Genomic DNA, 16,755 nt, shown 5'->3' with positions numbered 1-16,755 from the left:
CTAGCCACTCGGGATGGAATACTTCCTTGATGAATACGGCCGCCAGGAGTTTCTGCAGCTCCTCGCCAATCGCCCGGCGCTTGAGCTCGTCGAAGCGTCGCAGGCGCTGCTTCACCGGCTTGGAGTTGGGTCGGATATCAAGGGAGTGCTCGGCGACCTCCCTCGGTATGCCAGGCATGTCCGAGGGGCTCCACGTGAAGATGTCTGCGTTGGCGCAGAGAAACTCGATGAGCACCACTTCCTATTTGCTGTCGAGGGTGGCGCTGACTTGCAACGCCTTGTCGTCGGAGCGATTCGGGTCGGGGGGCACCCTCTTGATACCCTCGACGGGTTCGAAGCTTCCCGCGTGTCGGTGCGTGGAGTCCAAGGCCTCGCTTGCCATTTTGTCAAGGGTGGCTGCGAGTGCCTCGTCCTCCGCTTGAGCCTCCGCGTGCTCAACGCACTCGACATCGCACTCGTAGGCATGCTCGAACGAAGAGCCGACGGTGATGACGCCCTTCGGACCCGGCATCTTCAGCTTGAGGTAGGTGTAGTTGGGGATGTCCATGAACTTGGCGTAACATGGACGACCAAGAATGGCATGATAGGATCCCCGAAACCCCACCACCTCAAAGGTTAGCACTTCCTTGCGGAAGTTTGCTGCCGTGCCGAAGCAGACGGGTAGATCAATCTGGCCGAGGGGTTGGACTCGCCTCCCCGGCGCCACACCATGAAATGGCGACTTGCTGGGGCGAAGCTGGCTCAATCCAATCCCCATGAGCTCCAAAGTGTGGGCATACATAATGTTGAGGCTGCTGCCTCCATCCATGAGCACCTTGGAGAAGCGGGTGTTGCCAATGATGGGGTCGACAACAAGCGAGTACCGTCCCGGGTGCGGGACGTAGTCGGGGTGGTCTTCGCGGCCAAAGGAAATGGTGTCCTTCGACCAATTGAGGTAGGATGGCGTGGCTTTGGTGACGGAGAAGACCTCCCGGCGCTCGCGCTTGCGCTGCCGAGGTGTCATGTTCGTCGTTGGTCATCTAAAGATGAAGAAGGCGTTCTCCACCGGGGGGAACTCGTCATCTCCACCTTTGTCGCCAGCATCCTTCTTCTTATCCTCGTCGCGATGCGCGACGCTGTTGTATTACTTCTTGAGCATTTTGCATTGCTCAAGGTTGTGGTTGACCGAGCCCTTGTGGTAAGGGCACAGTTTCTTGAGCATGTCATCGAATAGGCCGCCTCCCCCTCGAGGGCGGCCCCGAGGTCCTTTGCGGTCCGGGGCGGCGGCGAAGGCCTCGTAGGAGTCTTCCGCCTGCCCCGGCCCACGCTAGATTGGTGGGGCCTGCTTCTTTCCTTTCCTCCCCACTTTTGTTTCTTGGCGGGGGCGTGGGTCTTAAGGTTGCCGCCTCTGCGGGCGCCTCTTCTTTGCGCTTGTTCGGCTTGTCGTCGAAAATGGCACCAACTGCCTCTTCGCCGGCGGCGTAATTGGTGGCAGCATCGAACAACTCATTGGTGTTGGCGGGACGGCTTCGCGCAAGCTCGTGCACCAGGTTCCAGCACGTCGTGCCCTCGAGGAAGGCGTTGATGACCTCGACGTGGGTGACGCTGGGGAGCTTGGTGCATTGCTTGGAGAAGCGCCGCACATAGTCGCGCAGGGACTCATAGGGCTTCTGCCGACACCCTTTGAGGTCCCAGGAGTTCCCAGGGCGCACGTAGGTGCCCTGGAAGTTGCCCACAAAGATCTAGAATAAGTCGGCCCAGTTGTGGATCTGGTCCGCGGGAAAGTGCTGGAGCCACGTTCGTGTGACATCAGCAAGGTGAAGGGGAAGGTTGCGGATGATAACCGCGTCTTCCGTCGCACCGCCCAGCTAGCACGCTAGGCGGAAGTCGTTGAGCCAGACTGCAGGATCGGTCTCGCCCGAGTACTTGACGAGGGTGGTGGGCTGTCGAAAGCGTGGGGGAAAAGGAGCGGTACGAATCTCTCGGCTGAACACACGGGTGACCGAAGGCTCCAGTGACTCACCCATGTCGTGCTCGGGGTCGAAGCGTCCACCCCGTCGAGGGGTGTACTTCCTGTCGTCGATGATGTAACGGCGTCGCCATCGCCAGCAAGCCCACGCATGTCGTGGAGTCGCTCCCTCGCGGGAGCCTTTCCGATGCGGTCGTGCACCGAGGGTGCCTTCGCGTCATGCGCTGCGGCTGCCTTTCCCTTCCCCCCTGGCGGAGTGTGCACTGAAGCCTCGAGGTCCTGGCGTGCAGTCCCATCGGGCTGCTTCCGGACTATCGAGCGCACGCGAGACGCAGAGCTCTCGGCCTGCTGCACAGCAGCTTGCTCGATGAGCGCCTGTGCCTCACGGCGCAGGTTGCGTCCCGAAGTTGTTGATGGCTCGGGCATCGCTTGGAGTAGGTAGGCCGCAGCGATGAGTTTTTCGCCGGCTGTTTTCAGTTCCCCGGAGGTTTGTCGACGTTGTCATCGGCTAGGATCCGCTCCCAGGCAACGCGTGCCGCCGCCTGGGCATGTGCGCCACGCACGGTGCGTTGTTGCTCGAGTGCAGGGCGCAGCTCCTGGGTCTGCTGACGCTGCTCGTCAAGCTTGGCTTGAAGCTCCTTGAGCTGCGCCAGCTGTACCTGTCACGCCGCCGAGCTTGATGAAGAAGAAGGGGCCGCAGGCGGCACCACCGGTTGGTTCGCCTGAGCGTCTGCCCCGCCATTCCCGTCATCACCCGGAGCGTTGTCCTGTTACCCGTCCGCAAGCTGGACCATGAAGCACTCCCGGGCGGGATCGTAATCCCCCTGAGTAGTCCTCGGCCTCCTCGGCCGTGAAGTTGTCCATGAAGAAGTTGATATCGTCGGCGATCGAGCTCGCCGTCTCGGGGTAGGAGTCGTTAGGAGACGACGCGATGAGGTTGCGGATCGACAGGAGGTGATGACCCGGCAGATCCTCATACTCGGCAAAGTTGGTGCTGGACAAAGAAGCGAAGGACGCAGCATTGCGCATCCCGATGGGGAAGGGCGACGCCACAATCGCACCCCCCTAGGAGGTACTAGGGCTGCAGTCAATGACGGTGCCGGCATTGCTGACGCCGAGGCACGAGATGATGATGCGGTGGCCCCGTCGGCCGCGACACTGAGCTGCGACATGGCAACCTCAACCCACGTGGGGGAGCTGAGGTGTGCCGCCCGGCGCCGCTCTGCGCGCGCGTGTCGCGAGTGCTGGCCCGAGCGCCTGTTTCGCTGGGCTGGTGAAGCCGGAATGTCCGGGTTGCGTCTGGGCGAGAGGAGCTCCATGAGGTAACCGTTGCCGGTTGCTCTGAACTCGAGACTCCCGAACCAGATCACGTACCCTGCTGGGAGCGGATCCGAGACGCCCATGGGGAATGGGTTGGATCTGCCCGCCATCCCTGGAGATCAAATGGGAACAAAAGAGAAAATGTCACGCAACAGCCCTACCTGGCGCGCCAACTGTCGGTGTCCTGACCTGGCGGTCCAGACCCCAACTAGTAATGCTGCGTGTTTCCTCGTCTCAGATGTTGATGCAAGAGGAAACACAGTAACGCACGGGTTTATCCTAGTTCCGGCCGCGGGGCCGTACATCCAGCAAGGGGGTGTGCAAGGGCACTTTATTATCTTGCACCAGAGGTGCCTGTAGTAGGGGGTACAGGCGAGGCGAGAGAGGGAGGGAAGCTCCCAGGTCTCTGCTAGAGGAGAAGCTAATTGAGGTGAGTGCCAATATCGGGTGCCCAGTGGAGCTGAGCGTTGCGTTCTATCGAGTGGTCTGATTGCGCGATGTTAAAGATGTCCCCCTTGAAAGGAAGCCCGCCTCCTCCTTTTATAGTCATAAGGAGGGACGGTGTACAATGTACAGGGGATCGTGGAAGTCGTCGTCTTTCCCCCGAATCGCGGGGGTGCAGTGGTCGAACACTGTGGGGCATGGCGTCAGGCGTTGTAGTTGTCCTGGGTATCGTCCTTGGTCTTGCGGAGATCGCGCCGGCGTCCTACCAGCCCCAGCAGGTGGTGTGGTCGTCGCTGTAGGGTGTACAGTATTCCAGATGTGGCGTGGTGGCCCATGCAGGTCAGGATCTTGCATATATACGTGCACCAGCGGTAGCGGGGCACGCGGTGGTCCCGGACCCCCCTGGACGGAGTGCTGGCGTGTGCACTAAGGAGGTCCGGGAGTCACATGGAGATCCCGGACCCCTCGAGGGGGGAGGTCCGGGCCTCCGGCTGCTAGTGTTGAGCGTCCCTCCTTGAGGGACACGTGGCGACGCCGGACCCCTTCCCGAGCAGGGGGCGGGTCCGGGGCCATGCGTGTGGTGAGGTGGAGTCCGGACAGCCGGAGTTGGCAGAATAGTAATGGGAGCGGTGCCGAGCACGTCTCATCCCACGTCGCAGGCTCCCACAGTGCCGCCACAGCGTCCGGGATGGCGGAGCAGTGACGGAGTTGGCGGACGGGACTCCGGTCACAGCCACTGTGGGGAATGGCGGCCTGACGCCGTCTGTCCTGGGCTCTGTGGAGGAGTGGTTGGCATTTAATGCCTTCGTACGACGGGCGGGTGAGCGGCAGGGCCGTTTGTCCCTTGCGTCGAAGGGTGGTCTCGAGCGAGGCGGAGATGATTCTCCCTGCTCGAGGGTCGATTCGCTACCCTCGAGCGAGGCGGAGATATTTTGCCCACTCGAGGGTAGGCTCGCTACCCTCGAGCGAGGCGGAGACGCGGGGCGTAGTCGAGGGTCTCGATGGGAGCCCTCGAGCGAGACGGAGATCACCCCACGAGTCCTAGGAGGGTGCGGATGGGTCGCATGCTGGGCTTCTTTGAGTCCTTTCCTTTCTTCCAGATTGGAAGAAGGCCGTGGGCCTTCGTGGGCTCAGTCGCCTAACATGTGTTTGTGTTTTTAGGGTGACTTCAGTACCCCGATTAGGATGACCCTAATCGTGGTACCCGACAAAATGAGATAATAGATGTTTATGTTTACTCTCAAAAGTAGTAATAAATAAATAATACTGCTATCTGCCATATTTTATCTGAATCTGAAGACAATTAGAAATTAGAAAATACAAAACAAACCTTGATTCTCACGCTTCGTATACTTTCTCTTCGGCTTAGCAGGAGGTGGATCTTGATATTCAATCTTTTTATCCTCCCATCCAGTCTCACCACCAGGCAACAACAAAGGGTAGGCTAATGGGTCGTAGCAACCATGGAACACCCTAATATAGTGAGGTCGATTCTCACTGCCATATATTATTATGCTACGAGAAAACCGCTACTGAGGGTCATTACCATCCATCCATATAGCAGCGACTTGATCCATCTCAGGTGCGTTATATCTTCTCTGATCTACATATATGCTTGTATTAAGTTCAATGTTGTATTCTACAATATTAGGCACCGAACCGAGATTCTTGAATAGAAGCACATATGGGTTGTCCTGTAGAATCCTCAAAATCAATCGGATCATTGAAGTATCAAGTTTAGGATACCTCTTCACCCTATGCGCAATGGTCTCATCAGTGTCATAAAAATATAGCTGCATATGATGTGGCCCTCTCCCACCAGGAACAAGTTGATCCAACCTATGATAAATCTGACCGTGTGCTTTAAAACAATAGACACCAGTACCTCTTGCAGATGCGAGATTATGATCAACGGAAACTCCAAAGCTTGTGAATGAGAAGTGACTGTTAAAATACCGAATGTGCTTCCGAAAATATTTTGCATCACTATCAGTCTGACTGGCGAACAAGCGGCGGAGCTCAGCCGGTACCTCTAGAATAAATATATTAACCTTCCCTTTCCTGCAGCAGAAGGCAGACCCTTCACCTGGGAAACTCTTTGCATGACAGAATTGACAGTTTTTTACTTTTTTCAGAACATGGTGTTTCTTCGGAAGATCCTTGTACATTGCATCATACGGATCCGAACATCTATATCCAATATCAGCATCCACAGCATACTCGTATTGGAAATCTGCGTGTATAATAAAATAAGAGAATTATTTCTTTATCAACAAATATTTATTAATATTAGTTAGTTCATTTGGATTAGTAACTAACCTTGGTGATGAAACACGCGTGCTTCATCGTCCTCTATATCAGCAGGTCCATAATCCTCTGGGTTCAGTTGATCTAAATCATTTTCTATTAAATACAATAGCAAATCAGTTCATTACTCATTAATTATCAAATAAGTATATATAGGCATGCTGAAGCAATAATCATACCTTCAACTCCATGCATCGGATCATCTAGTTCCCACAAACCCGAGTCAAACTGATCTTCTCGATCAATATTTCTAGTACGCGCCCTAGTTAATCGACCAGACTGTTGTTGCGTCAATGCAGATGGTAAGGTCCCAGCAACATGTGTATCAATATGTTCACCTGGAATTGTAGGCCAAATATTATGGTACATGGTACATAACATAAATAATTTGACAATTATTTTCACAATGGATTATAGATCATAATACTTTGATTGGGCATATTTTTTTTTGTTTTCGGCATTCATTAGCTTTCAATATCTTCTCATGCTTTGCTAAATCTGCCATTTTAAGATATCTTCTCCTATCATACTCCTTTTTCAGCTCCTTCGGAGTAACCTCATCTTCAACACCTGATGTGCCAGTACGAAATGGCGTGACAGAGGCACCCTCCGTTCTTTCTACACTCATAAACATAATACATAATATAAACATAACAGATTAAGAAATAAACCATATATGCTGTAATTAGAAATAATGATGCTTCATAATATGTGAAAACCTTTGTTGGCTGCAACACTGTCCATGACATCAAAATAATTGATAGTCCTAGTTGATCGCTTGTTGGCATTTTTCTTAGCCTTCTGATCATCTGTCATATTAGGGTCCTTTTGCTCCACCTTTCTCTGTCTTTCGCCCTCCGCCGCTCAACCAGAGACAATTCTGGAAGAACTATCACATGGTTCGAAAAATGTAATAAGAACATTAGTGAATTGATACTATGCATATGATCTATCTTTAATATGAATAATTAACAATGACATATGCTCTATATAGAGTGCTGGTACCTTCAACTGGAATTGTTTGGAAAGTATCATCCTGATGCAACCATGAATCATCAAATTCATCTGTAGTTCTCTCGTTTAACTCAGAAGTTGGATGCTCAACAACGCCATTGGACGTATTTGTTTCATTAATCACATGGGCAACACCTATGTAAGGTAAATGCATTTGAATTAGCAGACTCACACGCTGATGGGTATGGTTTTTTTTTTAAATATACCCGTTGTGGTTGTCCTGTCTAACTCAGAAGATGGCTGCTCAACAACGTCATTGGATGTATTTGTTTCATCAATCACAGGGGCAACACCTACATATGGTTAATGCATTTTGAATTAGCAGACTCACATACTGATGTCTCTAGTTATAAAAATTATACTGAGATTCTCTGTATCATTCCGAGCAGCTTCTCTTTCGGCCTTTTCCGATGATAACTTTCCCGCCTCTTAGCATTCAACTCGGCTTTTTTATCAGCTGGCATGCTTGCATATTTCTCCCTAGCCCTTTGCCTCTTAACTTCCCTTTGCTCGGTGCAATCAACTGGAAATCCAAATGTTATGGTTTATAAATTGTGTGCAAAACTGAAATGAAGCAGTTATAACAAGATCACACGAATAGATTAATTTACCATTTTCCACAGCTTGGTTATCATGATGATCATGTGATTGTCGCTTACGACGATTCAAGGTATTTGTCATATCTCCAAATGGTCCACGGCCATCCATTGCTTCCACTGATCAAAATATTCACGACAAAAAAAATTAATGATTCATAAGAACAATTATAATGATGAACATGGTGACAAAAAAAAATCACTCTCTATGGTGGTTAGAATCAGTAATGTGAGCAAACTTGGTGGTGGTGGGTGGGGGGATCGTTTACCAACAGAAACTCTTCCACCTAGCGCTTCCTTCTCGGTGAGCAGGCCTGCTGGATGGGAACGAAGGGCCGCTGGTGGCGCCGACCAGCAACCTCTAGGGCACGACGAAGCAACCAAACCCCACGCGGCCGAAGGGAGCGCGCCGAGCAGGCGAGGCCACGATCGCGACGAAGCAGCCGAACACCAGGTGCCAAGCAGGCGGGCAGTTAGGAACGCGCCAGCGCGCCGCACGTGGGGCGAACGGACGGCGCCGAGCAGGCGAGGCCGCGGCCGCGACGAAGCAGTCTAACCCCACGCGCCGAGCAGACGGGCAGACAGGGCGCGGCAATGTGGGGCGGATGGAGCGCGCCGAGCAGGCGAGGCCCTAGCCGTGACGAAAGCAGTGGAGGAACGGGACGGATCCGAGGCGGCGGCCGCGACGTCGACGTCGACCCTCTCTCTTTTACATTCCAAAAAACTGTGCGAATGCCTTCCAAAAAACTATGCGTACAACGCCACAGGAGGCGGCGGCATGCATGCATGCGCTCATTAGCGTGTGCATAAGGAAGCAAACAAATCAACCCCGTTATTAGAGCCATGCATGTTGCGTCAAACTATTCCTTCCATGTGCGTGTGCATAATATTGGAAAGAAAACAAATCAAGCCCCATATTAGCGCCATGCGTGTTGCGGACGTGCACGGGCCATGCTTGTTCCGGTCATGTGCACATGTGTAAAAGATTAGCTGCGCGTAGAACAGATGGATGAGTTGAGGGTAAAACTTTTGGTGAAAAAAACAAGCCTTTTGGATGGAAACATTTTACTTGTATCAAAAAATGGGACTCCACCCTTTTTCGTCAAACATTTTGGCCTGACAGGTGAGACCTCTGTGAGGGGTATGGTGGGCCGAATCTTGGTGAGAAAAGTTTTCAATTATTTCAACTTTTATAGTATAGATAATCACAAAAAAAAGAACTTAACGCCTCTTCTCATGCATTTTTTTTCTCAATCATGTCGTTTTTCAATATATACACTTAATTAATTACACACGGCGGCATCGTTGAAGGGAATTATTTTCCCTTCCAAAGAACCAAACGAAAAAAATGGAGAAACGAAGAACGTAGCGTCCAACGGACGATTCAAGTTTCCTCTACTTTGCGAAAGGGCCTGTAGTCTAGTGGTTACAAAAGCCTCAGTACTAGTACCTGAGATCCTGAGTTCGACTCTCCGTGGAAGCGAATTTTCTAGGATTTAACGGCGTTTGTGCTTTCAGTGGTAGGCGACGTTCCCGTCGACAGCGGAGCGCCTGTGGTGACTTCGTCAATCTTGAAAATTTGCCGGCTTAGTTCTCGGAGATGTTCATAGAGGTAGGGTTATGTGTGTATTCATAGAGATGAGTTTGCGTGTATGTTTGTGAGTGTCTGTGTTTATGTACTGTGTTTCTCAAAAAAAAAAAAGTTCCTCTACTTTTTTCCTCGGTCTTCTCTTCTTCCCGCGGAAAACGGAGGAAACCCGACCAAGCACGCGTCGCCGGAGCTGGGTCGCTCGCGGGCCTGCTGCTCCGATCAACTGTCCTCTTCGCCGAGGCTCGACGGGCTCCTCCAGAAGCCGGTGCCGTAGAACCTCGCCCACACCTCCTTCTCCAGCTCCCCCGTCTCCTCCAGCGCGGGCTTCACGGGCAGCGCCACCGCCTCGGCGGCGTTGGCGTCCACCTCGACGATGCCGCCGTCGTCCACGAGAAGCTCGTAGATCTCCGTCGCCTGCCCAGCGGAGGCCGAGCGCCGCCGGCCCTTGCGCACGCGGGCGGCCCTGCGGCACAGCGCCGCGGGCGCGCGCACCGTGGCGAGCACCACGACCTCCACCATGACGCAGGGGAAGCAGCAGCACACGGCGGCGCACCCCGCCGCCGTGCCGCCCGCCACCTCGCTGCAGCTGCGGTGCTCCCGGATGTTGAGGTCGCTGTCGCAGCGCTTGGGCGGGCGCCGCACCGCCGCGGACCGCCGCAGCTGCTGCTGCTGCTGCCCGCCGTCCAGCCGCTCCCGGACCTGCACCGGCGCCCGCGGGCGGTGGCACGGGGCGTCCTGGGCCCGCGCCGCCGCCACGGCCAGGGAGGTCGCCGGGGACGACGCATCGGCGCGGCGGTGGTGGTGGGGCCTGGTGGACTTGACGGCCGCCATGGCAAGCTCTGCTGGGCCCCAACCCCGCGCGGCGCCCGCCCAAGATGGATGGGAGGCCGCAGGAGGAAGCGCGTGGGAGGAACAGAGCGGGCGGCTTAAATTGGCTGAGGGGGCTCGGCGCTCTCCCCGGCGGCGAAACCGGCAGGCCGCTCCCCATTTTTGGCCGGCCCGGGCACCGTGCGTGCGCAGCAGCATCCATGGCAGATGAGCGGGCACGCACCAGCCACGGATGCGTTGCACGCGCGTTTCGCTCTCGGTCAGAGCCAAGAATGCTGCAACGCACATCAGCCGCAGCTGCGCTCCTGCGCTACCTGCCGGCCGTCTCCTGGCTGAAAGAAGAATCCACCGTGCCAAACTGCGAGGAATCGTTGGCGGCATCGCACCAAATCAAGAGCATGCCACTGACAAGTGCAGCTGCATCGTTGCCAAGGCATGGAACTGCCCATAGTTTAAACTGTGGATTGGTAACTTCGGTGAATTGAGCCGGACGGTTGCTGCACCAACGGTTTGCTTCCTAACTAACTTTCACCATGTGTTTTCCACTTCTGGCAGAATGTTGACCAATTGGTAAGAAGTTTGGAGAGCATAGTGGAGCGCCATAATTTCTCTCGTTGAAAAGTCATGAGAACACAGAATTTGCAACCAAACAGGAAACACAACGTGAATGGACCAATCTGCATGAATTTCATTCGTTTCAAACTGCTAGAATGCATGCGTTTGGTTGTGGAATACGAACCAAGTATTTGTCCCAATAACAAGTCGGCATTGCTCATCAGTGCTTTCTTTATAGCTAAAGCATCGAACATATAGTGTGCATGTTACATTGTACCTTTTTTTTTGTTCGAACATATACTTGAACAAGTGCAGCTGCAGTGGCCTCCTTGTTCGAACATATACTTGAACAAGTTCAGCTGCAATGGCCTCCTCGTGGCCGTGGGTCGTCGCCGTCCTCGTCCCCGTGCTCTTCCAGGGAACGCTGCCGACCGCCCAAGCCGGCACGCCCCACGCGACCCGCTCCTTCATCTTCGGGGAGTCCCTCGTCGACAACGGCAACAGCTAGTCAACTACCTACAGGCTACAGATCACGGCGGCTCGGGCCGACTCGCCGGCTCGCCGTCCCGACGGCATCGACACGCCGGAACCCCCGCGCCACCACGGGGCTCTTTCAGCAACTGCGAGCAAAGTCTCGTTGTCTCTGGACGCGTGCTTGGATAAAAAGCCTCGTGGCAATGGCCCTGGACACTCCGACCGGCTGCTTGATTGATCTGATCACTGATCAGCAGGCCACGTAGCTCCCAGACCCAGTACCCTTTCCAGTTTCCAGGCCAAGAATGCCAAGAGTTCGCCCAGCTCCAGAATTCAGACACATGACACAATGAACACAAGGATTAGCCAATTCCCAGCCCCATGTGTTCATTGTGTCATGTGTCTGAAACGATTCGGGTTCAGGCAGGAATATAGACTGACTACTAAACGGCACACTGCTGTTTGGACTCACCAGGCAGTGTTGTTGGTTTTTTTTTTTCATCTTCTTGGTATTTTTCCATCAGAAGATGAAGCAGTTAGACACCACATGATGTCAACGCAACTCGCTGCCTGCACACTGCTGGTGATTCCAGAGTCAATTCATTTGGTACTGAGCTCTTTCTGGATCCCATGCATCTAAAAAGATAGTCCAGCAACTTGATGCATAATAAAAACTGCAGAAGCGCTAGAAATCTGTAGAACATACATTCACATTTCCTGTAAAGCGCAATAATCTTTTCTTTTTACCAAATATCGATGCTCATGAGTCATGAGCGTTCCAAGCCAATTTAAGAAGAATGGCTAAACTGAAGCTATGTCTTGCAAATCGCTGCCCAAGTTACAGAGGCGCTTAATATTAATACTGACTTTTTTTCTGTAACACATGCAACTGAAATTCTTCAAGCCAATTCAGTAACTTCTTGCATTTTCTTTGTTTGAAAGTAAACAACTTCTTGCATCATCACAGGGAGGCTCAGAAATCTGTAGAGCACAATTTGAGTTCAGAGTGCATGTTTTAAACCAAGCAACTATATTCAGGTGTCTGAATCCACTGTTCATATTGCCAGATTAGCTTGGTAGCAATCTGGTAGTACTAGATGCACAAGAGATCAGCATGTACATGTTTCATCGATTCGACTGTACCAAAGTTCTTATCGAAAACGGATTCATCAGTAATGCAGTTTTGCATCACAGCACTCGCAACATTTACAGAAAACCATTCATGACCAGTTCGGAAGAATATACAGATCTTTACATTCATGCAGCAATCAAATTACGGATACTGCAGGGACATCCTCAAGTAGTCAAATTACGGACACTCAAAAAGTCACACGAAAGGAACCGTAGAAACCTTGAGCAACTCCGTCTTGGGCAATGCCGATGACACCTCTTGTGTCCTCCCCAGTTCCAGCGCACCGACCTTGGCAAACCATGGATGATCGAGCGCAGCGGCCGCCGTGAGCCGCTTGTCGGGGTTGCAGGTGAGAAGGCCGTTCAGGACCTCGAATCCTCGCTGGGATAGCACTGCCTTGGGGAACAGCTTGCGCAAGTGGTTGCGATGATGCACCTCCAGTAACGGCAGCACTTCGATGGCGAACGGCGTGGACGAGAACCACGGCCACGTCCTCTCGTCCGGGTAGCCCAGCACGTCGAAGATCTCGCGGAGCTGTCCTTCCTCGTTCCGGCCGTCCCCGAACAGCACGTTCCCGTTGATGAGGTGCGCCATGACGCAGCCGAGGGACCAGGTGTCGACGCGCTCGTCGTAGTCGGGCTTCTCCAGCAGCAGCTCGGGAGCCATGTACCACAGCGAGCCGGCGTCCGGCTCGTACGGCGGCGCCTCGGACAAGGACATGGCCAGCCCGAAGTCGCAGATCTTGACGGCCCTGCCATCGTCGCTGACGAGGATGTTCTCGGGCTTGATGTCCCGATGGACGATGCGCTGATCGTGCATCTTCTTAGCGCCCTTCAGCACCTGCCACATGACGGCGCGCACCGTGGCCTCCGGGAGCGGCAGGCGGCCGCGCCGCCGCTGGTCGCGCACGAACCTGTCGATGCTTGGCCCGCCGACGCACTCCATGACGAGGCGGAGCTCCGCGGTGGCCGGATCGCGCACCACGCCGAGGAAGTCGACGATGAACGGGTGGGCGGAGCAGGCCTCGTGGAAGCGAGCCTCCCGCAGCAGCTCCTCGCTGCCGCCGTCTTCGGGGTCTGTGAGACGCTTGATGGCAACGGTCTCGCCGGTGACGCGGTGGCGCGCCTTGACGACGGCGCCGAAGCCGCCCTCGCCGAGGCTGCAGGTCTCCTCGTACTCCTCGGTGCTGCCGAAGGCCTCGACGCGACTCCTCTTGCGGGTCGCCGCCCCTGCGGCGGCGGCGCTGCCCGGACCACGCGTTCCCGCGGCTGGCGCGTCGCAGCGGGGTGGAGAACTGGCAGATCCCGCGGTCTCCGTGGCCGGTGAAGGGCGCGGGAGCGGGGGCGCGTCGGGGTCGTGGAAGACGGAGCCCGCAGCCGCAGGGCGCCGGCGCTCTATCTCCATTGCTTGTAGTAGATTGGATCGGCGGAAGGGGGATTGCGGGATGTCTTGGGCGGCGAAAGACGGGGGAGTGGAGATTTTATTGCTTGGCGGCAACGAAATCGCGAGAAACGCGGCTGAACCGTAACGAACCGGCTCCGATTTCTCTGCTGCTCTGTTTTTTTTTTTTTTTGTCGGGGGGGGGGGGGGGGGGGGGGTCTGCTTGACCAAGTTCAAACATAAAACAGCATTCCAAATAAAAACATGAAGAAATGTATTGTCCATAGAGTTTCCCACAAATGCTAAACAAGGTCGTTGCAAATTTGTTCGTGTTCCTCACGGTCTCTGATCCTTCGACGCACTTCTTGTCCTAGCTGAAATCTATCATCATGTTGCGCATTGCAACACATGTTTCCATCGATCATATATATGCCACGAGGTCTTTTGGTCCTAGAATCTAGCAGGTCCGCGAGATCAACATTTAAGTGTTACTTGATTGTAGCTTATCAAAATTCAGAGATGTTTTGCGGCTGCACATGTTGATAACATGCTTGCAGAAAATCAGAGGAGTAACACAAAGAATAAAAAGCCCAAGCGAAATTTGTGCACGGCAGCAACGGCTTCCATAATTGAATTCTGTCACATAGCCCAGGCCGTGAGCCATCCAGCTGCGCCCTTTGCTAGTTTATGCCCAACACTTGATTTCAGTCTATGTTGACGTCAGACACGAGCGGCGGCCGTCCACAGACAACACGGGCACACGGCGAAAGATTCATGTGCTCCCAGTCCCGTCGGGTGCACCCAAGCAAGTGTAAAGTGCAGCTATCAGATGCAACATGGATGGTGAAGATTGATCGTGATTTCTATTTGATGCAAATTTTTGCCATTAACCCCTGGATTTTTTTTTTGTGAATTGAACGCAGTCCATACCGGAAATCCAAAACAGCGATCGCACGCTGTAGCGCTTCGTCGCGCGCGACGCTGCAGCCACTGACGTGGCTGACCGTAACACCACGGTTTGTCCGCGTCCGTGACCCCCCACCCACCACTATTGATTTGTTTTCTTTTTCTCTTTTCTAGTTTCTTTTCTTTTCAGTTTTTTCCTTTCACTTTCTACTATGTTTCTCTAGAGAAATTCTCTTGAAAAAGATTTTAGAAATATTCTACTAAAAAATTATATCAAACATTGTGCTTAGAAGTTGTATGATGAACTTAGTAAAAAGTTGTCCGAGAAGTCTTCCTGATTACATTTTCATAGAAATCGTGTTGAAAACTTATCCCAATAAGTTATACGTTTACAAGCTGTATGACGCAAAATTGTAGTTGTCTGATAAGTTTTTGTGGAAGTTATGTTCAAAGTTATCATTTAGTAAGGAGGTTAAAAAGTTATGCGTAAAATTTATACGTGTCGTGTTAAAATATTATCCTATAAAAAGTTGGTTAGAAAAATTTATGCGTAAAAGTTATATGTATCATAAAAATTATGCTGCAAACTTATCAGTTATACATACATATGTTTTAAGCGACTTACTGAAAGTAGAAAATTGTGGAGGGAGAAACTTTCCTTAAAAGGAAAAATCACCCACTGTCCGATCGAGCGCTAGTATCCCTCCTAGCGCGCGCGCTCTAACTAGCTGAGCCCAGTCCATACGTGGATGTTTATGCTACACCTACGCTGTCCACGTTGCAACCGACGGTTGCAGCTCACGTGCACCGTGCACGGGAGCACCCGATGGGCTGGGAGCACAGGAACCCATACGATCTCTCGCCGCACGGTCTGATGCTACGCACTACTAGTAGTAGTAGTGTCACGAACAAGAAGGCAGCTGCTGGTGAGGGAGAAGCCACTACGCCAAGCAACCAGAGGCAAGAACGAGTCAAGAAGACAAACGTCCGTCTCACTGGGCCGGAGTGGGCTACAAAGTGAACTTCAGCACATGTAACGGGCGGCTGTGCGGTTGAGAGCCCGGCCTGTAAGTATATATTCTCTTCCGTACCGTGGGGAGCAAACTGATCAGGAACTCCCGGCTAGGCGGCGGCGAGCAGTAGCTCGAGAATCCCGGCGAGAACCTTGTCCACCTACCTTAATCGTGATCTCGTTGATCACGGATACCTATTACTCTCCACCGCCTGTTACTCTTGTTACTTTTCGAGGGTTTGATTCGTGTGGTGCCTTCATTACTCTCAGTCTAGTAATTCAGAGATGTTTGCAAAAAATTAGAGGAGTAAGAGCATCTCCAAGAGATCTTGTATCTTGAGTAAGTTATCTAAAAAAAAGAAAAGAAAGGTAAAAACACCCCATCCAACAGAAACGGCATCCACCTCATCTTCTATCGTCGTTTTGTATCCCGGCCCTCTCACATTGCATCTTTGCCTAGCCATCGCGGTCTCCATCCCGGCCCTCCCGCACCGTGGGCCCATCCCGTCCTCCGCCGGTGCCTCCTACCTCCACTGCGTCCTCTTCCGCTGGGCCCCGTCCTTGTCGATCCGCGCCTCGGTTGCGCTCTAGCTCCGCGGCACGGCCGACGGGTGCGCCGCCGCGGCGGCCTCGGCCACCCTCCGCTCCGACGCGGAGCGGATGAGCTCCCGCGGGTCCTCGTCGCTCGCCGCATCCGAGGAAGAGGAGTGCCGGCCCATCCTTGTCGATCCGCTCCATGGCCGCGCTCAGGCTCCGCGGCACGCCCGTCGGGTGCGCCGCCGCAGCGGCCTCGGCTGCCCACCGCTGCGACACAGAACCCTGGCTCCCCGGCGAAGGACGCGTAGCCGAAGGCGGCATCCCCGGGGAGGTGGCTCGCTCGAGCACACCGTGAAGCTGTGCAAGTGTTCGAGTTGCTTGCTGATGCCGCAGCCCCGGCTCATGGCGCCTAGCTCCTCCTGCAGCCCCGGCAAGCGGAGGCGAAGGGGAAAGCGGCGGGGACGAAGAGGACGCAACGGATGACAGTCGCAGCTTCAACGTCAAGGCGCCGGCGGCGACATGCGATGGTGCCTTCATGGCGTACAAGAGTGGTCACGGTTGCGGCGTCGCGATGGGTGCAGCGATGAGTGTGGGATAGGAAACGATCGGACGAGACGGATTAGGATGACGTCGAACCAGTTTTGAATATAGCAAATATATTATACCTAGTCTCTTGGACTATCCTATAGAATTAGATGATTTTCTATTTTT

At 53.5% G+C, this 16,755-nt stretch overlaps 2 protein-coding genes across 2 annotated transcripts; both read right to left on the bottom strand.

Moving 5' to 3' along the window:
* Positions 1–9,141: 9,141 nt before the first annotated feature.
* Positions 9,142–10,199, bottom strand: LOC120648530. Its single transcript, XM_039925284.1, has one exon. It carries the CDS (start codon positions 10,049–10,051, stop codon positions 9,440–9,442), a length of 612 nt encoding a protein of 203 aa, XP_039781218.1. The 5' UTR covers positions 10,052–10,199; the 3' UTR covers positions 9,142–9,439.
* Positions 10,200–12,226: 2,027 nt separating this feature from the next.
* Positions 12,227–13,646, bottom strand: LOC120650225 (putative cyclin-dependent kinase F-2). The gene has a single exon (XM_039927266.1). The coding sequence runs from the start codon at positions 13,611–13,613 to the stop codon at positions 12,405–12,407; it is 1,209 nt and encodes a 402-aa protein (XP_039783200.1). The 5' UTR covers positions 13,614–13,646; the 3' UTR covers positions 12,227–12,404.
* Between the last annotated feature and the right edge of the window lie 3,109 nt (positions 13,647–16,755).

This window comes from Panicum virgatum, chromosome 9K (genome assembly GCF_016808335.1).
Source record: "Panicum virgatum strain AP13 chromosome 9K, P.virgatum_v5, whole genome shotgun sequence".
NCBI lineage: Eukaryota > Viridiplantae > Streptophyta > Magnoliopsida > Poales > Poaceae > Panicum > Panicum virgatum.
The sequence above is the reverse complement of the archived record's forward strand: the minus strand, read 5'-3'. Positions and strand labels throughout refer to the sequence as shown.

What these genes read in the sequence shown, in the direction of transcription:
- LOC120650225 (XM_039927266.1), bottom strand. Translation starts at nt 13,613, where the DNA reads ATGGAGATAGAGCGCCGGCGCCCTGCGGCTGCGGGCTCCGTCTTCCAC.
- LOC120648530 (XM_039925284.1), bottom strand. Translation starts at nt 10,051, where the DNA reads ATGGCGGCCGTCAAGTCCACCAGGCCCCACCACCACCGCCGCGCCGAT.